At 37.6% G+C, this 22,463-nt stretch overlaps 1 protein-coding gene across 1 annotated transcript in view; it reads right to left on the reverse strand.

Moving 5' to 3' along the window:
- The window catches only part of ADGRD1 (adhesion G protein-coupled receptor D1), a 449,125-nt gene that overhangs the window by 72,591 nt on the left and 354,071 nt on the right, over positions 1-22,463 (reverse strand). Inside the window, exon 21 of the mRNA XM_051975862.1 lies at positions 15,838-15,904. Within this exon, the coding sequence (XP_051831822.1) occupies positions 15,838-15,904 (67 nt within the window). The remainder of the gene's footprint in view (positions 1-15,837; positions 15,905-22,463) is intronic.

Consider the following 22,463-nt stretch of genomic DNA (forward strand, 5'->3'; position numbering starts at 1 on the left):
TCCCTTCTTTTCCTTTCTTTCTCTCTTTTTCTTTTTTCTTTCTTCCTCCCTCTCTCCTTCTCTCACTTCTCTCACTCCTTCCATTCTTTCCTTCTTTCCTTCCCTTTCTTTCCTTTCTTTCTTTCTCTTTTTCTTTTTTCTTTCTTTCTTTCTTTCTTTCTTTCTTTCTTTCTTTCTTCCTCTCTCTCTCCCTTCCTCCCTCCCTTCTTCTCTTACTCCCTCCATTCCTTTTTTCCTTCCTTCCTTCCTTTCTTTCTTTTTTCCTTCCTCTCTTCCTTCCTTCTTTCCTTTTTTCCTTCCTTCCTTCTTTCAATATAACAAGTCCATGAGATATTTTGTTACAACTAGATTTATTACAAGAAAAATAAACATGCATGTGGAACTTTAAGTAAGGAATTCAAACAAAGGCTTTCATATTTATGAAATGTCAACAAAGAAAGGAAAAGAAATAGAAATCCCCACCCAAATGAAACTGTCAGGAGAGAAGAAAATAATAAATAGCTAAGATGACAAAAGCAGCATTGTTTTCTCTTAGGAACTGCTAGGCTATAAAAATAGGATGGTCTGGGGCAGCTAGGTGGTGCAGTGGGTGGAGTACCAGACCTGAAGTCAGGAGAACCTGAGTTCAAATCTGACCTCAGACACTTAACACTTCCTAGCTGTGTGACTCTGGGCAAGTCACTTAACCCCAATTGCCTCAGCAAAAAAAAAAAAAAAAAAAAAAAAAAAGGAAGAACATAGGATAGTCTGCTTATCTACAAGAGTCCCTGATGCACACACAGTAACTCAATCATTGCAGAATGACTGCCACTTGTCTTAACTCCCCAAAACACACAGAAAGTCCAGCTTAAGGTATAAGAACAAATTATGTCTCTTGGGGGGGAGGAGGGAGGGGCGTGGAGTTGGAGGTGTCCTTGACACATTCTTGGCCTCTTACATATTCTGGGGCCAATGTTCAATGAAAATATGGTAATTCAAAAAGACAAGTTCAGGAGACCCCTTAACTTCCCTTAACAAGGGAAACATAAGCCTGGAAAAGCTCATTTCCATCTGTCCACTGTCTTCTACTCCAATAACTCATGAAGATCTTGTGATCAAGTGGAATTGGAAAACTGATGAATCATATATATGTTGAGGTATTGATAAATAGAAGAGTGAGAGAAAAAAAGGGAAAGAAAGAAAGAAAGAAGGAAGGAAGGAAGGAAGGAAGGAAGGAAGGAAGGAAGGAAGGAAGGAAGGAAGGGAGAAAGGAAAGAAGGAAGGAGGGAAGGAAGAAAAAGAAAGGAAGAAAGAAGGGAAGTGAGAGAGAAAGAGAGAGAGAGTTGAACTAGACAGATGGAAGGAAGGAAGGGAAAGGAAGGAAAGAAGGAAGAAAAAGGAGGAAAGAAGGGAAGGAAGGAAGCAAGAGAGAGAGAGTTGAACTAGACAGATGGATGGATAGAAGGAAGGAAAGAATGAAAGAAGGAAGGAAGGAGGGAAGGAAGGAAGGAAAGAAGGAAGGAAGGAAGGAGGAAGAGAAGGAAGGAAGGAAGGAAGGAAGGAAGGAAGGAAGGAAGGAAGGAAGGAAGGAAGGAAGGAAGGAAGGAAGGAAGGAAGGAAGGAAGAGAAGGAGCGAGAGAGGGAGGGAAGGAGGGAGGGAGGTTGAGTTAAACCAGACAGATCTTTTGGGCTCTAGATCAGTGATCCACAAAACCCAGAAAACAGGCTGACTTGCCCATAGACACAAAGGATTAGTGTGAGATTTGGGCCCAGAATTCAGAATTTCTAGCATCCAGATCAATGGTATTTCCATAAACTGAGGAGGCAAATAAGATAGCCTCTGGGGTCTCTTCTGTTTTAAAATGTGGGTCTATGAATTTGAGCCTCTGGCCACTTAACAAATTGCACTAATAAAGAGTTAAAATGTTCTTTGTCATTAATGAAAAGAACTCTAGATCAGTGGTACTAGGGAGTTCCTGTTCTGCTTATTAATCGTGTGACTCTGGACCAGGTTCTGTCCCTTCCTGGGCAGCTTTCTTCTCCTGTAAGGGAAAGGATTTCTAAGTTCTCTTCCATCTCAAATATTTTGAGATCTCACATCAAAATGTCTTTTTCAGCTTCAAAAGTGTTGTTGAATCGACCATCCTAAGAAACACAATTCCAAGGAAGTTAGGAGAACAGCAAAGATGGAGGGCAGGGAGGGAGTGTAGCCTACTTAAGACAATCTCTCTTGAAGCCACAATTTCTGAACAATTAACAAGCTGGTTACAAATGACTTATTTATTCATTAAAGCAGATGTGTGTCAAGACCTTCACTTGGAAATAGCTTGTTCAGCATTTAGTTCATGTTAATGAAGATAAAATGTACTGAATTTCTATAATTTCTACTTTTCCCTACTTTAGGCTGCTTGCCCACCCCACTCCCCATTTCTTTTCAAGACTGTGAAATCTGATGATTGAATCTATTCTGTGTCCTTCTAATTCAATGCTGACTCCATTAAGTCAACACCAAAAATAAGAATTTGGGGCTTGATCAGTGGAGGGAAATCCCAGTGTGAGAACGCTTTCCATTAACTTAAATCTTGACTTGACACTAAGTAGATAAGTCCTAAAGAATTCCATGAGGCACACAAAGGTAAAAATATTACTCAGGAGCACATAGCTAAGTGTCAGAGGGAGAATTCAAACTAGCCATCCCTTATTCCAAATTCAGGGCCCTATATATTCTACAGCACTATGAGGAAAATGAAAGAGGGAGATAAAGAAGAAGAGGGTATCACAGGAGAGAAAAAGAGATAAAGGGAAGAAGAAATAAAGGCAGTTTATCTGTAATGACAAGAGCATTGGCTTTGCAGTCTGAGGACATGATTCTTCCACCTCCATCTGTGTTATCCTTGTCAAGCTCTTTGGGACTCAGTTTCCTCATTTGTAAAATGAAGGTTCCATTTATCTCTAAATATGTGCACCTATTATTCTAAGGGTGGTAAATAGAGATCCATCCTTAGTGCCAGGAGCACCTGGGTTCAAGTTTCCTTCTAGCACACATTGGCTATATCACCAAACGAGTCCCTTAAGTCTTCAGGGTGGCAAGGCAACTCCTTAAGATTATAAATTGCTGAATTACAGTGATAGAGGACAGAGAGAGTTTTTCAATGTATGTTGTCTAACTAGATGAAATCATAGGTTGGGGAAAATGGATAAAATGATTTTGCAATGCTTTGAAGCACAATAGGGATTCAAATATATTATTACATTTGAATATAGCATATCTTATGAGATGCAGTCCCCAATCTGCACTGGTTCTTATGGACCGGATCCCTAGAATTTGGCTACACTGAAAGAGTCCAAGGGGATACCCTGTGGATAGCCATTCCTAATCTTATAGCTCACAAATCCCCACCAGTGTATCTTCTACCAAGTCATGTCAATTTTGACAATGAATTTTATCAGAAGTATTTACTACGGTGACCTAGTATGATCAGTAGCTACAAAACATTTCTCAAATAAACTCAAAATACTCTCTCAAATATATATATATTGAATAGTGACTGAAACTTTCCCAGTATCAAAACACCTTGAAATCATCAAAAATTTGCAGGCCTCTTAGAATTAGCTCTGAAAATAGTAACACAAAAAAGCCTGAAGTTGGGATAGGGACTTCTCTGTTCAGTGAGCAGAGTCCATTTCTAAAATAAAGTTCAAAATCAAGAAATAGGATGGAAAATGAGCAAACAACAACAACAAAGAACTTGACAATAAAAAGCTACTATATTGGCATGGAAGATCAAAACAAACTCGGAAGACAGCAATGTAAAAATAACTATAAACAGCGTCTCAAAGCAAAATGCTAATTGGACCCAAACACAACAAAAATTCCTAGAAGCATTAAAGAGCAAGATAAAAGTGGTAGAAGAACAAGTGGAAAGAAATGAAAATGATGTAAGAAAATTAGGAAAAGCAAATTAACAATGTGATAAATGAATGGCACAAAAAATGAAAGATAACACTTTAAAAAGAAAAATAGGTCAAATGGAAAAGGTTCAAAATTTCACTAAAGAAAAAAGCTCCTTAAAAAGCAAAATTGGCTAAATGGAAAAAGAAACACAAAATCTCATCAAAGGAAATTCCTTAAAAATTAGAATTGAGCAAGTGGAGGCTGATAACTCCATGAGACATCAAGGAACAATAAAATAAAGTGAAAAGAACTTAAAATAGAAGAAAATATGAAATATCTCATTGAAAAAACAATTGACCTGGAAAATAGAATAAGGAAAGTTAATTAAAAATATTAGGAGTAATTGAAATCTACTATTAAAAATAAAAGAGCCTAGACATATTTCAAAAAATTATCAAGGAAGAATCATTTAATATCTTAGATCCAGAGGATAAAATAGAAATTCAATAAATCCACTGATCAATTCCTAAAAAAAGATACCAAAATGAAAATGCTCAGGAATATTATAGCCAAACTCCAGAGCTCCCAGATCAAAAAGAAAATTCTACAAGCAGCCAGGAAAAAAAAAAAAGTCAAATATTATGGTGCCACAGTCAGAACTATACAAGATATAGCAACTTCTATGTTAAAGTAGCAGAGAGCTTGGTACATAATCTTTTGGAAAACAAAGGGTCTAGAATTACAACCAAGAATAACCTATGCAGCAAAAGTAAATGTAACTTGTTGAGAGGGGAAATGTATAGTTAATGAAATTACAATTTTTTAAGCATTCCTGTTAAAAAGACCAGAGCTGAATACAAAATTTGATATTCAATCAGAAGGCTCAAAATTGTCATAAAATATGTTAACATGAAAGAAAAATCACAAGAGACTCAATAACTGTTGATATTCTTAAATGGGAAGGTGATACATGTAACTTTTAAGAATTTTATCATTATTAGGACAGTAATAGGAGTTTACATAGGCAAATGGTACAGATGTGAGCCAGATTATTAGAATAATCTCAAAAAAAAAAAAAAAAAAAAAAAGGAAGGGTTGAAAAAGAAGTAACAACTAGGAGAAGGAAGAAAGGAAAGGTAACATGGGGAAATTTTTCTCCCACAAAAGAAGAGAACAATAAAGAGCTTGATGACAGGCAATGCTTGAACTTCACATGGGAATTGGTTCAAAGAAGGAAGAACACACACACACACACACATACACACACACACACACACACACACACACACACACACACACACACTCAGTGGTATATAAAAATGTAGCTTACCCAAGAGGTAATAGGAGGGAAAGGAGATAACAGAAGGGAGGGATAATGATAAAAGGAAGAGTGGATTACGGCAAACAGTAATTAGAAGCAAAATAGATTTTTGAGGAGGGACAAGATAAAAAGAAAGAAGAATGAATAAAAGAAAATGGGCTGAAGAGAAATGCACAGTAATCATAACTGAATGTGAATGGAATGAGCTCATCCATAAAATGGAAGCTGATAGCAAAATGGATTAGAAACAATAATACAACAATATGTTGTTTATAAAAAAAGACACTTGAAACAAAAAATACACACATAGTCAAAATAAAACAGGCTAGAACAGAAACTATTATGCTTCAGCTAAGTAAAAAATGCAGGAGTAGCAATCATGATCAAAGATGAAGAAAAAGGAAAAACAGACCTAACTAAAAAGGATAATGAAGGAAATCACATTTTTACTAAAAGGTACAAAGACAATGAAGACAATCAAAAAATTTACTGCAAGTTTCTCTGATAAATACCTCATTTCTCAAATATATACTGTTTAAAACTAAGTTAAATATATAAAAATAAAAGCCATTTCCCAATTGATAAATGGCCAAAGGATATAAATAGGAAGTTTTCAGAAGAAGAAATCAAAGTTATCTATGGTCATTTTAAATATGACCACATTATTGGTCAAAATCACTATTGATTAGAGAAAGGCAAATTAAAACAACTCTGAAGTATTACCTTACATTTATCATAAATGACAAATGCTGCAGGAGATGTGGGGAAAACAGGTACACTAATGAATTGTTGGTGGCATAATGAACTGGCACAACTACTCTGGAAAACAATTTGGAACAAGACTCAAAGGGCTATAAAACTGTATAAGCTCTTTGAACCAGCAGTTTCACTACTGGGTCTTTATCCTAAAGAGATCAAAGATAAAAGGAAAGGGACCTAAATGTACAGTTCCTTTTGTGGTAGCTAAGAACTGGAAAATGAGGGGATGATCAATATTTGGGGAATATCTGAACAAGTTATGGCATATTATTGTGATGGAATACTCTTGTGCAATAAGAAATGATGGAGAAGGAATTCAAAAAACATGTCAAAATCTATATGAATTGATGTAAAGTGAAGTGAGAATGAGAAGATCATTGTAAACAGTAATGTCTTAATGATGATTAGCTGTGAAAAACTTGGCTACTCCGATCAATACAATGATAAAAGACAATTTCAAAAAACTCATGATGAAAAATGCTATCTACCGCTAAAAAGAAAACTAATGAACTCTGAGTGCAAATTGAAGTATATTTTTTTCACTTCCTTTATTTTTCTTGCTTTTTTTTTTTAACATGGCTAATATGTAAATATGTTTTGATGCATAATTTTTTTGGGGGGTAAAGCAATCAAGGTTAAATAAATTGCTCAAGATCAAACAACTAGTAAATGTCAAGTGTGTGAGGCAGGATTTGAACTCAAGTCCTCCTGATTCTAGGATCAGTGCCCTATCCTTTGGGCCACCTTGCTACCCCCATATGTATAATTGATATCAGATTACTTGACTTTTCAGTGGCTGGGAGATGGGTGGGAGGGAGAAAAGAAAAAAAATTTGGAATCCAAAATGTAAAAAGAAAAGGATGCCAAAAATAAATATGTAATAAATTTTAAAAATAAAAAGGGAGAAAGCTTGGTATAGTGGAGAAAAATGAGTGGTATTAGAGTTAAGTGACTGGGCATAAATATAGTCTATGACATTTACTAGTCACATAACACTTCCTCATCTTTATTTTCTCTATTATAAAATGGTAATCATACTACAAACTTTACAAGGTTTGTGAGTTTCAGATCCTAGCTCTGCTTCTTATTATCCATATGACCTTGGACAAGTCACTTAAGCTCAATGGGTCTGTTTGCTCATCTGTAAAAGAAAGGGAATATATTGTATAACCTCTAAAGTCCCTTTAAGTGATAAATCTGTGATTTACTAACCTGGGAAGAAAGTGATGTATTTTATAAAGTACTTTGTAAATCCTAAAGTATTTAATAAATGTCACCTATCAACTCACCCTTATCTTTTCTGCTTCTATGTATTCACCCAGACAATTTCCCAGACTTAAGATGCACTCCCTTTTCAATGCTTCCTGTTGAAATTCTCTTCATTCAAGGCTCAGCACAGGGGCCATGTTTTTCACAAAGCCTTCCCTTATCCCCACAAATGAAAGTGATCTTCTTCCAGTCTTCTCAGATTACTTTTTTTGAGGTCTGTATTTCATCCCTATCATACTATCTCCTATAATGCTGATTTGAGCCCACATCATTTTTAGCTCAAGTCGATAGTTAGCTTTTTGAAAGTCATGGTTGTTTCTTTTTTACTCTATTATTCCCAGCTTCAAGTACAGGGCTTTGCAGTGGAAAATATCTAGGAAATGTTTGTCAAATAGAATGGAATTTAATAGGATTGGAATGAAATAGAATGGAAATAAATGGAAGGGAATGGAACCAAAAAGAATGGGATGGGATGAAATTTAATGGGATGGAATGGAACAGAATGGAATGGAATAAAATAGAATGGGATGGGATGGAATTAGTTAAGATGGAATATGAGAGAATAGAAATACAGGATGGAATGGGAACAAGAAGGATGAGGATGAAATAGAATGGAGTAGAATAAATGGAAGAATTTAATATGATAAGCAAAATAAATAAATAAACAAATTTAATAAGTTCTTCAGCTACAATAAGAAAGGTGCAATATCTCAAACAGGGCAAGTGATAGTTCTTCTAGATTCTATGATAAATCCATATTTTATCTTTTTATCTCCAGAGATTACCATAGTGATTGGCTCATAATTAACCTTTAAAATGTTTGTTGATTGAGTGTGGTGTTCATCCCTAAGCACTGTATTTTAGGAAGGAATACAGAAATTGAATAGGTTCTACAGGAAGGTAATCAAGATGGTAAAAGGCCTTGAAATCATACTTTACGGAAATTAAGGAAACCAGAAGTGGTTAACTGAAAGGTAGGTTGGAAGTGGGGCAAAATGGCAGATGTCTTCAGGTCTAAAGGCCTTCTGTCTTGTGTTACAGGGATTAATTACCTTGGTTCTGCTTGGCTCTCAAAGGCAAGAGCCGGGTGGGATTGGATGGCAGACAATTTTGTAGAAACAGAATTAGATTAATTTAAGCAAAACTTTCTAAAACATCAGGACTTTCTGAAATAAAGGAGTCCACTGATTAGATACCTTGAAGGACAAGGTAAACAGTCATTTATCAGGCATGTGGTAGAGGGAATTTCAATCCTTTACAGGTTGCACTAGATGGCCCCCACAGTACTTTCTCATTCTTAGAATCTGTGATTGTGTGACAAGCTCTCCAAGCCATATTGTTTTCCCTATAATCGTCTCTTCATTCCCCGCTTGTGGCCCCCAGCAGCTAAATGTCAATGTGGATAGAGCACTGAACTCAGAGTCAGAAAAAATAGTGTTTGATCCTTTCTTGGACATTTAACAGCTAAGTTACCCTGAGATAGGAAGGATGGGATGAGACAGGCTAGGATGAAATGGAACAGAATGAGGTGGAATGGAATGAGATCATTTGACATCTCTCATGTTCAGTTTCTTCATGTGTAAAATGGTAATAATAATAGCATCTAATATGGGAATCAAATGAGATAATGTATGAAAAGTGCTTTGCCAACTTTAAAACACTGTATAAAATGTACCCTATCGTCAATTATGGATTCCACTCGTTGGAGAAGACCCAAAAAATTCAAGGATCTTGGGTTTGAATCCTAATAACTAAAGTTAGCTAGCAGTATGATCAGAAGCCTAAGAGAAAAAAATAAGCTGAGAGGGACCTGAGGCTTGTCTGAATTTTATGAAGTCTTCAACTTATAAAAGGGGTGATTTGCTTGGCAAAAACTGAATTTCAAGCAAATAGCACCAAAGGAAGTCCAATTAAGGAAGGAAATTTATGTTCCTTCACTGCAGGACTTGTTTTGTGGTTTCTTAATGAGTTTTCAGGGAAGGTGGGCAGGTGGTCACACAGGCCAGTTAGCTCTGGAGTCTCTCACAGTCAAGATGCTGTTAGCATTATTTAGAAGATGTGTGACCAAGAGCACGGTGGGAAGGACCATGGGTCCATTACCGTGCCAGCTGCTTCTGAAGCCCTCCTGAAACATTAAGAGTCTAGACTTCTTCAGGATATCACGGCCCCCTGAAAACTCGAAGTGTTTACATGTTTTTCCCCACCCCTGTGATCCTTGGGTGCCTCTGGCTTGCTGGTGCCATAAAAATAGATTACATTTATATAGAACCATAAGCACATTATAGACATTATCTCATTTGAGCCTCAGAGCAACCCAATGTATTATCTCTATTTTACAATCAAGAAAATTGAGGCTCTGATGAGTTAGATGATTTACTCAGGGTCATGCAGTTAATAAACTTTTTTCTTTGAGATTGAGTCTCCTTATCTTCCCCAGGCTACAAGTAACAGTGGCTAGTACTGGCCCAACTTCCCTACTTAACGTTACCAGAGGCTTGATCTACTCTGCTAAGGCAGATGACTCTTCAGTTTTCAGGAACACAGCTTTAGAGCCGAGTGCCAGCCTTACTGTGGACAGTAAAAACTCTGTATTTCAAGTCACCCATCAGCCTCTGCCTTTCCCCATGGCAGGGATTCCAGGAATGTGTCACCACTCCCGGTCAATCAATAAGCATTTATCAGACTCCGATTGTGTACCAAATCATGTGCTATTCACTGGGAAGATAAAAATCAAAGATGAAATTGTGTTTGATTTCAAAAAAGCTATATTCTGTCATAGAATGCAAATTGGCACAAAGCCCTCATAAATCATTTTTCCATTCAATCATGCATTTATTTAAGATAATTTCTTCTTTTTTTTTTTAAGATAATTTCAAGAGGAGGTAATACCACATGGGTGTTATGGAAGATGGGGCACTGGACTGGGAATCAGGAAGACTGAATTCGATTCCTGTCTCAGGAATCTTATTAGCTATGAGCTAACATGGGCAAGTTAGACAGGACAAGTCAGTAGACACTCTTCTCAGTCTCAGTTATCTTCTCTATAAAATGGAAATAAAACAGCACCTATTTAATAGGGGGTACTGTGAAGATTAAAAATATAATTATAATTAATATATATTTATACATACAATTATATAACTATAATTATAATTAATATTATATGTTAATGTGATTTGCAAACTTAAAGCACTATATATATGCTAGCTATTATTAGTATGTTTGTTATTGTACTATAGCTATTGTTATGTACTCATTGTTGCATTAGGAAAGTCTTCACATAAGGAAGGAGAATTTGAACTGTACTTTGAGAGAAACTGGGGATTTTAAAAAGAGGGAGTAAAGAGGAAATGGAGGCATTCCAGGCATCTGGGACAGTCTGGACAAAGACCTGGAGATGGGAAAATGGAATAATCTGCTTACAGAAAAGTAAGATTCTAACCTGGATTTCCAGCCTCCAAAGGCAACACTAGAGGCACTTCACCACAATATAGTTCAATGCATTATAGGAACAAACTAAGCAGAGCACTAGAGTTTTCCTGATACCTCCCTTACCAGGAGTAGTATCTGCACTAATGGGCAATTTATATCCAGAGAAAGAACTATCTGAATACAGACTGAAGCATTCACTCTTTCTCTCTCTTTTGTAAAACTTTATTTTTCTTGAGGGTTTTTACTTCCATTATTTTGGGAGATCTTTTTTTTTTTTTTTTCACAACATGACTTTTATGGATATGTTTTGTTTCACATGCAGTTTCTTAATGATGGGTGGAGTAAATGTAAATCAAATGCACTGAAGGGGAGCTAGGTGTACATGGGATAGAGTGCCAGGCCTGGAGTTAGGGAGATCTGAGTTCAAATTCAGCCTCAGACACTCACTAGCTATGTGACCCTAAGCAAGTTCCTTAACCCTATTGACCCTAAGCACATCCCTTGCTCCTGTTTGCCTCAGTTTCCTCATCTGTAAAATGATCTGGAAAAGAAAATGACAAAACCAGCGTACCTGCCAAGAAAACCCCAACTGGGGCCAAGAAGAATCAGACACTAGACTGGAAAACAACTGAATGACAGCAACATCTGCTGTAATGTGACAAAGCCTCTTTTCCCATCCCTCCATCCCTCTCAGCTTCCTTAGATTCTGAGGCTTTTTTGGAGAACAACTCTCCCTCTGAAGCTGGTGAACAGAATGAGTAAAAGGTTTCCTTCAACATTTGTTCAATCAGAGCACGAAGACTTAGGGGAAGAAGCCCACAAGCCTCAGGATGACAGGCCTGAACCCATTTAGAAGAAATGCACATAGCATCTGTGGATCACACTTTGAAAAATTCCAATTCTGATTCAGGCTGTCTCTGAGATGATGAGTTCAGTGAGAAAGTTTCCCACCACTGCCCCCTCCCCCAGCCCTTACACCGGTCTCTGTAGGCTGAATTCTGATGAACAGAACCCTCCCTGTGTGTTGGATTTCATAGCTAAAGTGTGTAAATGGGTTGACAGAGCTGCCAGTAAGGAGACAAGATTAAACACCTCCCCAGGCTTCAAACCCTTCCCCAAATATATAGATATAGAGTAGGCTTTAAACCCCTCTCCAGCTATAGATACATACATATATATATAGGTGGATAAAAGACCTATAACAAATCCTCTAATTTCCCTTTTGCCTCAGTTTCCTTATCTGCAAAATAGAAGAGGCTTAGGTGGTCTTTAGGGCAGTTAAGTAGTATAGTGCATGGAGTACCAGGCTTAGAGTCAGGAAAACCTGATTTCAAATCTAACTTCAGACACAAATTTCATCCTCTTTGCCTCGGTTTCCTGATCTGTAAAATGAGCTGGAGAAGGAAATGGCAAAGAACTCTAGAAGATCCCCCAAATGGGGTCACACAGAGTCAGACGTGAATGAAAAACCTCGAACAATAGATAGCTTTTAAGATACCTCAGCTTGGGGATAAGAGAGATTTGTATAAATTAAGAGAGGCAGGGTATCACAGTGTGATCACAGTATCTCAGAGTGCTTCGTAAGGATCCCGATCACTAACTATCAGAGTGACCCTGGATAAGTAAATTACCCAATCACTTATCCAGACGACTCTGGTCTTTTGTTACTTGTAAGAGGGCTTTTGTTGTCAATGTCTCTAAAATTTTGGTCCAAGGTCTATGATCCAGTGCAAGGACACTGGAAAAAGCCCCATTGCCTAGGAACAGAGAAAGTACCCTCCCCAGTGTAGGAAGCTCAGCTACGGACTGGAATGGTTCGCCCAGGGAAGTGTCAGAGCTGTGTTATCTCAGAAGGAAAACTCTCCTTTTAATTAGAGGGCTCCAATTCTAAAAATGTGGAGTATTGAAAGGCAAGGCAGGGATAGAACAATGGACCTGTTTAATCAGCCTCATTCCTAAAGGCGTGCAGACAATGCTTTCTTTAAAGCCTTAATCTGCAGCAAATTGGGCTTCTCAAGTAGGGGAGGCTAGATTTCTCCCAGTTTAGCAATTCAGCTGAAAAAACATTGTCTCCTGGAGCTATAAAAATGTTTAAAGCTTTCTCTTAAACAATTTCAGTGATGTTTTCCCTTTCATGCTATCAGCCCCAACTCAGCTGAAGAGGACTGACTTTCTAAAGAGCACTTCATCTAATTCTTTGGGTTTTATTTTAAGGGATGGGAGGGAGGTGAGAAGAGGAAGGAAATGGGTGAGGGGAAGCAATCCTGGATTTAGAGAGAGGAACCAGAGCTCTTTGGAGACAGCAGAATGATAGATTTAGAGATGGAAGCAATTTCAGGAATCAGCTAATGTGACTCCCTCCTTTTATCAGAGAGGAAACTGAGGCTAGAGAGGTAAAAAAAACCACTTGCTTGTGGTCTCAAGAATAGCAAGTTACCTAACTAGCATATGAACCCAATCCGGCACTGTAAATTTGTGAGTACAGGGGCAATCCTCTGCTCACCATTCTCTGTTCCCCACTTCCTTCAAATGACAGTCGAAAGGACACTAAGGGTCCTGGGTTTATTAGTCCAGCAATGAGATCATTCCTACTGGACCTCATACCTACCTCTATTCACTCCTTTAGCAAATACGGGATAAGCCCTACTGTAGGTGATCCTTTGCGCTCTCAGTTGGGAGTATGTGGGGGGCTGGTGATGAACTATCAAATCTATAGAGGAGACTTAGGAAGCAAATACGGTCCTTGGGGCCTGGGGTAATACAGAATGTTGGGCTTTTTCCCCTAAAGATTTATATTTTCCAGGATGCTGAATTGGTATCCATATGACTCACACTTAAACAGACACACAGAGAGATCACAGCAATTAATTGTTGTCATTGAGTCATTTCAGAGATTCCATGACCCCATTTGGGGTTTTCTTGGCAAAGATAGTGGAGTGGTTTGCCATTTCATTCTCCGGTTTATTTTACAGATAAGGAAATTGAGACAAATTGGGTTAAGTGACTTGCTCGGGATCACACAGCAAGTATCTCAGGCCAGATACGAATTCCTGACTCCAGGCCAAATAAGTGCTCAATCCATAGGCTTCTCCATTGTGACTATTGTTCAGTCATGTCCGAATCTTTATGGCCCCAATTAGAGTTGTCTTGGCAAAGATGCTGGAGTGGTTTGCCATTTCCTTCTTCAGTTCATTTTACAGATGAGGAAATTGAGGCAAACACAGCTAATCAACTTTCCCAAGATCACATAGATAGTAAGTGTCTGAGGCCAGATTTGAACTCAGGAAGATGAGTCTTCTAGCTTCCTAGCCCATGGCTCTATCTATTGCATCACCCAGCTGGCCTATTTTTTCAAACAAAAAAACCATTTTTTTGTTATTAATGAAAACCTGGTAATTCCATGGCAGTTTCAACTTTCCTCTTCACTTACATCTTGTCTGGAAAGATCAAAAAGCTAGAATGATCCCCCTAGGAGCCACTGTCCCCTCAGAGGCATTATTTGTCAAATAGATGCTAATATCGATTAAATATAAACTCAAAATTGAGTATATACACCAGTCTTCTTTGATCTCATTCCTGTAACTAAATGCTAATTTAGTAATTAGTAATGCAGCACAAAGTCAGGACATCTCAGGAAGGAAGGGACACAGCTGTGAGGTTACAATTGGACATGAGATGCTCTTGTTATAATCCTGTTAGAAATCACTCTGATTTCTGTGGCTAATACTGTGATGTTAAAATATCTAATGTACCTCAGCTTGGTACAATGTCATTTTACAACATGCAACAGTGTTTATTTTGTACTTGGTATTTACAAAGTTTGGAGGATTGCCTGGGATACGGATTGTCATATGGCCAGTAGTGATTGGGGTAGGAGCAGTTGGAAAAGTAGCTCTCTAGTCTCCATACAGGCTGCCTCTAACACCATAAATTACTAAGTAAGTCATAGTCTTGTATCAGTGAAGGGAAATCTAATGAAATTATAAATTAGGAGAAAAAAATCCTAATTTTCTTTAGAAGTAGTTTGAGATCAGGAAGATGGATTAAAATCCTGCTCCTGACACTGGATTTCAGGTTGAGATTTATATCTAAGCTCTACCACACCATTCCAACTCTCCCCCATGGGATTTCATTCCCATTCATGGCAAGTCATTCTTTCCCAATCTCCTTTTTCCTAAAATGAGGGGATCGGATTCTACCAATTGACATACACATTCCAAGAAGGTCAAAGATAGACAGAAGTAACCCATATATGTCAAAATATTCATAGCAGCAGTTTTGTGTGTGTGTGATAGCAGAGGATGAAGGGAAAAAATAGGGGAAGAAGGCTTCAGTGTGGTGGAACACTAAATGTGTAGAAAAGATGAAAAATTAGAGAAAGGTGGGAAGATCTGCATGAATGGATATAGACTGAAGTAAGCAGAACCAGAACAATATACATCATGATTGTAATCATGTCAAAGATAAAGCATTAAAAGAAAGCTGAATTCTATAATTGCAATGAGCTTCAGACCTCCATCCATTGCCATCCATCCTTAGGATCTTTGGACCTTTCCATCTGCCTTACAGTTGCATTTTTTATGTGTATCACCTCTAATTAGAATGTGAGCAACCAGATAGTAGGGATTGTGTCAGTTTTTTTTCTATTTGTATCCCCACTAAGTGCTTAATAAATGCTTTTTCTTTCATTGATTCTTTCATTCATTCGTTGACTGGTCTTAATTGCAGAGAATGGATAATAAAATATATCTTCCTCCTCAAGGCAGAGAGGGTAAGGATTTCTGGAAACAAAATGTTGAATACAGTCAGACTTAATTACTACAGATTATTCCTACTTAATTGTTTTTCTTTGTTAGAAGAGAGGATTCTATTCTGAGGGTTGTGAATATAGGACTATATCTGGAAATGATGGAGATATAAAAAGCAAAAGGCATCAACATCAGGGGTTTTTTTGTTTTGTTTTGTTTTGTTTTTAATGGAGGTTTTAGACTAGGAATAGCTAAGTGTCACGTTGCATACGGTATTGAGCCTGCAAAAAAACGTCAAAAGATCATTCAAGAGGAGACATCACCTTCCAAAAAGTACTTAAGCAACTCTCAGAGCAGATCCCCAGGAAAGGCATTACATAAAGCTAACAAATCACTAAATTATGAACAAAGCATCAACAGTCATTATTCCTTACTTTCGATTTTCTCCATAACTGTCCATACAGGAGGATACAGAAATGATGCAGATCACAAGTGGAGAACCTGTAAAAAATCAAAGCAGAAGAAAGTATGTGTTGTTTTTTCAATTTTAATTTACTCAATCATTCATTCAGAAAATATCTAATGATTGTCTGCTACCAGAACCCAATGCTGTGCCATACATAAAAGAAACAACAAAATCCCTGCCTTCCAGGTATTTACTGTCTGTTTTGATCAGAATAAGACACATTCATGATTTGGACACTGTGCTAAGCACTGAGAATACAAAGAAAGGCAAATATAATACATAAGATAAGATATATTAAAAAATAAAATAAACAATTCCCACCTTTAAGGAATTTGCTTTCTAATGAGAGAATTGGCACATACACAAGTAGAAAGAAATAAATAAATTGACATATACATAAGCATAAATAATACACACATAAAGCAGGAGAATGGTACCCTTGGCGACCACGGCTTTTTAGCGGGGAGATCACTTGAAAGATCTCCCTTGGGAGGTACTACTGCAACTGAGCCTTAAAGAAAAATGGATTTCCAAGAGACAGAGCTAACAAAGGAAAGCCTTCTAGGCAGTAGGGTGAGGAAGAAGCTTGTGATTATAGTTAGGGGAGACCCTAGTCAATGAGAAGGAAGGAGTTACAGGGGAAAAGAAATGAAAACAAAGGTTGATTTTGGCAGCCATGCTTTGAACTTTGCAAGATTAATACCCATGGGCATAAAATTAGTGGTATCCTGGTCTGCTCTCAAATTCAACTACATTGGGTTACTTCTTTTTTTTCCTTTCCCTTCTTCCTTCCCTTCCTTTTTCTTTTCCTCCTTCCCTTCCTCTTTCCCTTCCCCTTTTCCTTCCCTTTTTCCTTTTCTCTTTCCTTTCCTGTTTTTTGCTTTTCTTCCTTTCCTTTCTTTTTTTGTTCTTGTCCTTTTTCCTTTCTTTCTTTTTCTTTCTTTCCTTCCTCCCTCCCTCCCTTCTTTCTTATACTAAGGCTCCCTATTTTGCCCAGAATGAAAGTACAATGGCCATTCACAGATTTGATCCCAATACTGACCAACAAGGAAGCTTTGACTGGTGTCATTTCTAACCTGGACAACCCTCCTTATGCAGCCTGCCCATGATTCCGATGCTAGAGAGTATTGATATCCTATCAGCTTAAGCCTCCTGCAGCTCAGAATCCCCGAGTTAATCTATTAGCTTCAGCTTGCTTGGGAGCAGGGAGTACAAGTGTGGACCACCATGTCCAGCTGGAGTCACTTTGAACAGAGGCTTCCTAAGAAGTTATTGGAACCGCTAAGTGATGCAGTGGACAGAGCACTCACTCTCCAGTTCAGTTGCCTAGGCGAAAGCATGGAGAGATATCCAGAAAGGGAAATGGGAGCCAGATAATAGAGGGCTTTAAATGGAAGCCTGACGAATTAATATTTAATAGGAAGTCACTGAAGATCTTTGAGTAGGAGAGCAATGTGGTTAGACCTGTTTGTCAGACACTTCCTACCTTTAAATAACAGGAGGAATCCTCACTTCCCTCCAAGGCCTATTGTGAGGAGAATGCTTTGTAATCACAAATAACCTCATATATAATAAATATGTCATCATTACTCTGACCGGAAATCCAGTTTCTATACTAAGGCTTATGGGAATTCTTGACTTGTAAAATCTCCTTCCTTCAAGCTGCTGCTGCTTTTGAGTAATTATGTGGGGAGGAGTGGGGGGTAGGTGATGCAGCCCCAGAGAGAAATTCAACTGGGCTAAGGGCTGGTAATGGATTTTATCAGTTGGTTGAGTGCCTAAGACGACAGTTATTAGCTACAAGGCACTGGTTAGAAATTGCTGCAATTTGGGTGTTTTTGCTGTTGTTGTTAGTTGATCTGTATAAATACATATCACCCGCTGTTTCTCAGCTCAAGTTTGGGGTCTCATGAATGTGTATGTTTGCTTTTATTTGCAGAAAGGCCGGGGAGGCCTGAGAAGCATTGTAGCCTTGCAAAGAGAACTTGGCCTGGAATAATAGCCTTTTTCCCCACAACAGGTCTGAAGTTTCCATTTTGAAACTTTCATGTACCCATTGCTCCTGGTTCTGATCCCTGGGGCCAAATAGAACAAATCTAATTTCTCTGGCACGTGGAAATCCTTTCAGTTTTGTTTGTTGTTTAATCATTTCAGTCCTGCCCAACTCTGTGACCATTTGAATTTTTTTCTTGACAAACTTGCTGATATGGTTTGCCATTTCCTTCTCATTTTACAGATGAGAAAACTGAGGCAAACAGGGTTAAATGACTTGCCTAGGGTCCAGCAGCACTAACTGCCCCATCGTTTTTCTTTATTCCGGGCTAAACTGTCTCAGTTGCTTCAAATCATCCCAAAATGACATGGAACCATCTATGCTGATGACCGTCCCCTAGATTTTGACAAACTCATTTCTGTTTTTTCTAAATTGTGGTGCCTGGGACTGAACAGGCAAACATCCCAACACAAAATTGCAGATGTAGTCAGATCAGACCCCACCATAGTCCTGGGAGTGCATTCCCCTTACTAGATATTAAGTTCTTTTTGAATGCAGATGATTTCTTATTTATCTCAATGTCTTACCAAGCATGTGGTACCCACTGGACATGTAATAAGTGCTTATATAAGAGAATAGAGTCCGTAGACTATTGGCAATAGGGTAGGATATAGATTGGAGAGCAAAGAAGAGCAGGGAGGGTTGACAGACACATGCTGTCAGGAAAGATCTTGACTGATTAGAACAGTTGACAGAATATGATAAGATGGAATTTGATGGGGATAAGTGTGAAATCTGGAGAAGCAATGTAATGTGCCAACTAGAAAACCAGCCTTAGAATCAAGAAGTTCTGCCTCTTATATTTGATTATATGACTCGGACCAAATCACTTAAATCCTTAAATTTATGGATTTAAATCCACTTAAATATTTGTGAATTTATACATAAATTTATGGATTTAAATCCACATATGTATGTATATGTATGTGAATATTTTTTCTCATCTCATCCTTTCTGACCTCTCTATAGTCTTAAATATTATAGGTCATCCTCTTGCCCTTTCTTCTTTTTTATTTATTTATTAAATAACTTTTTATTGACAGAATCCATGCCAGGGTAATTTTTTTACAACATTATCCCTTGCACTCATTTCTGTTCTGATTTTTCCCCTCCCTCCCTCCGCCCCCTCCCCCAGATTTGCCCTTTCTTCTGTAAAGTTTTCATGATGTTCTTGTCCACAGGTTCTCTTCCAACCTGTCTGACCAATTTTTCTCATTCTCCTTTGCTTGAGCTTCATCCAAGTCATATCTATTGAGAATAGGTATACCCTAAAGCTCTAGGAATTTCACTTGGTGATCTTTTCAGTTCAATTATCATCACTATGCAAATTATTTTCACATCTATTTATTCAGTCTTAATTTCTCTCTTGACATCCAATCTTGCATTTCCAACTGTCTATCAGATATCTCAAGCTGGATGCCCTATAGATACCTTAACTATAACATATCCCAAGCTGAACTCATTATCTTCCCTCCAAAAAAAAACCTTTTCCTCTTCCTAGCTTTTCTATTACTTACTGTCAAGGGCACCATCATCTCCCAGCCACTCACATTCACAAAATTCTTGTCACCCTCTATTTTTTTATATTCTCTTATCTCCCATATCTAATCAGTTGTCAAGTCCAAAGGCACTGGGGATAGAAATGCAATGAATGGAAGAATCCCTACTCACAAGAAGTTTGCCCTGTAATTGGGAGACAATTAAATGTAAGTAAATACAAACTACAAAAATCCTAATAGTACTGGATTTGGAGTCTGGGAAAATTGGATTCAATTCTTCCTTAGACTTTTATCAGCTATACAACCCTAGGCAATACATAACCCCTTTGGGATTGTTTACTCATCAATAAAATAAAATTAGACTCAATGGTATCTAAAGTCCATTCCTAAATCTATGACCTCAAGATCCCTCCTTGAGAGATATTAGTATGCTCTTTTTATTTTGTTTTCCATGTGGCTTCTATGTGCCTCTAAATCTGATTCTCTTTGGCAGTTGAGCCATGCTGTGGTTCATTAGCCTTATTGCTCAAGGTTCCAGTAGTAACCAGAAAGGAAAGAAATAAGGGTTCTGGCTCCATCACTCACTGCAACTTTCAGATCCTGATTTTTTTTTTTTTTTTGCTTAAGTTGAAGGAAAATACAATCTGCTATATAGAAATAAACCTGAACAAATGTATGTTTCACTTTGACTTTATTTTTCTGAAATCCTCATTCCCCCAAATAGGTGGCTATTCACCACCTGAGGAAGAGATATATATCCAGAATGTTTAGCTTGACTAGCTGTTAATTTTATACTGTAAAGAAGAAAACCAAACAGAAAATTTGTTGGCAAGATAGAACATGATATAATCAGTCATTGGCTCACTGTGAACACATACAGTCAACAATCCTAAACATAATTTTTTCCAATTGTTACAATAGAATGTTGAAGTGTAGACAAAAAAATAAAACAGGAAAACGCTCTCAAATACAGATTTTGCTATTGTGATTCAGATATATTTTTTTTCCTAATATCTTTTAGATATTTGGTCTCCAGACCAAATGATCTCTGGACATTTCAGTAAAATAATTCTTTTAACTAGGGTAAGCCCAGAAGGGAACACTCAAAGTCTAATTGTATATTTCATAAAAATTTGCTATTTAAAGTTCATTGTCAAGTCTTTGATAGTGGGATTGGCACTACAAATTCATTGGAACTCGAGAGAGGCTATTACTTCTAAGACAGATAAGTACCATCTCCGCAGTTTGTAATAGCTAACATTTATATGATACTTCAAGGTTTGCTTAAATACAGCTTCCCTTACTCCCACTTCCAGGTACATAATCTTTTCTGGGAATGTCATTGGTCTGATAAACCTAGAGTGGCTCTCTACCCAGCCTTACTCTCACCTTCCAGGTCTGTCTCTCTTTCTCTCTCTTTTGAATTTGGAGTTGGTTCTTTCTGGTGTCAGAAGTCACATTGCACCCAGTTATCTCCTGCCTTGATTACTTACTATGTGTTTCTGGGCCATCTCCATGCTGGCTGAGTATGATGTTTCCTAATCAATAAATAGCTCTGTAATAATATGCCATAGCCAGCGGGAGGTAGAAGAAATCTTCTCCCCTCCATTCCTACTGCCCATTGTTGGAGACACAAGAGAGAACACAAAGATTGATGGCTTCGCAGGAGTTCTCCACTACTGACAAGTCAAACCCTTTCAATTTGCTTCTACTGCCGACTTTCTTGATAAATTTGTTTCACTATTGAAAAGGTGATTGGGATCTTTTTAGCCAAGGACTCAGATGACCTTCAATTCCATCAAGAAGAGTTTCTTCCTACCTCCTAAAAGGGTATCAAAAGCCCTGTTTACTTCCTTTATGACACCTTGTTCTCTCACTTACCTGTCCCTCAGTTTCAATAATTTTATTAATGGGGTTGGGAGAGAGCATTAATTGATCAGCAGTTTCCTGATTAACTCTACAAACTCCCCCCCAAACACACACACACACACACACACACACACACACACACACACACACACACACCACCTTCTCTTTACTTTCTTGGGAATGAAAATGGAAGTCATTAAGCCTTTTTACAATTTTTTTCCTCTCCTTATGTCAATACACTGAATCCTGCTAAAATCCCCCCTTCTACAAGCTTTTCCCAAACCTCCTTAACACTGGTGCTTTCTCTATGTTGGTAATCTCTGATTTATCCTTATATCTCTTGTTTGCACATGATTGTTTACATGTTGTCTTCCTCATTAAGATATGAGGTGCTTGAGAATAGAGTCTATTTTTTACTTTTCTTGGTATCCCCAGCACTGAGAAAAGTATGTTACACATAGTAGGGGTTTAATGGTTATTGACAAACACAAAAGGAAATAATACAAGGCAAACATCCTAACCATTGAGAGCCGAAGCCTTTGGAGCTAGATTGGGCTTTAGAGATCACCTAATTCAACAGTTCCCAATCTGTGGGTCTTGAAACTTCAGGGACCACGAATTATGAAAAAGGAATCTTTAGATCCATTTGTACACCATGCATTGTCATTATGACCTTTACCTAGCAACCCCAAAACATACAGCATGAATTACACACACACACACACATACACACACACACACACACACACATATATATATATATATATGTATCATATCATATATGTGTGTGTGTGTATATATATATATATATATATATATATATATATATATATAGTAAAAACTGAAATACGGGAAATCTTCCTGATAATTAGAGCTGTCTAGATATGGAACAGGATGCTTTTTGAGGTAGTGGGCTTGCTCAATATAAGTCTCCAAACAAAAAAAAATTACCAAAAAAAAAAAAAAACTATGCTCAAGTTCCTGCTCAGTCCTAAACTGACTACTTAATGACAACCTCTCTACCTAATAACTGAGGAGCTAGCTAATATCTTGTGAGGAAAGAAAAATGCTTTGAGAAGGCTGGGTCTTTGAAGATGTTTAAATTTCTAACGATTCTTCAGGCCCTATTTCTAATCTACTTCCACCAAGAAAATTTCTCTTTCCTCTCCCAGC

Source organism: Antechinus flavipes, chromosome 1 (genome assembly GCF_016432865.1).
Source record: "Antechinus flavipes isolate AdamAnt ecotype Samford, QLD, Australia chromosome 1, AdamAnt_v2, whole genome shotgun sequence".
Lineage (NCBI taxonomy): Eukaryota > Metazoa > Chordata > Mammalia > Dasyuromorphia > Dasyuridae > Antechinus > Antechinus flavipes.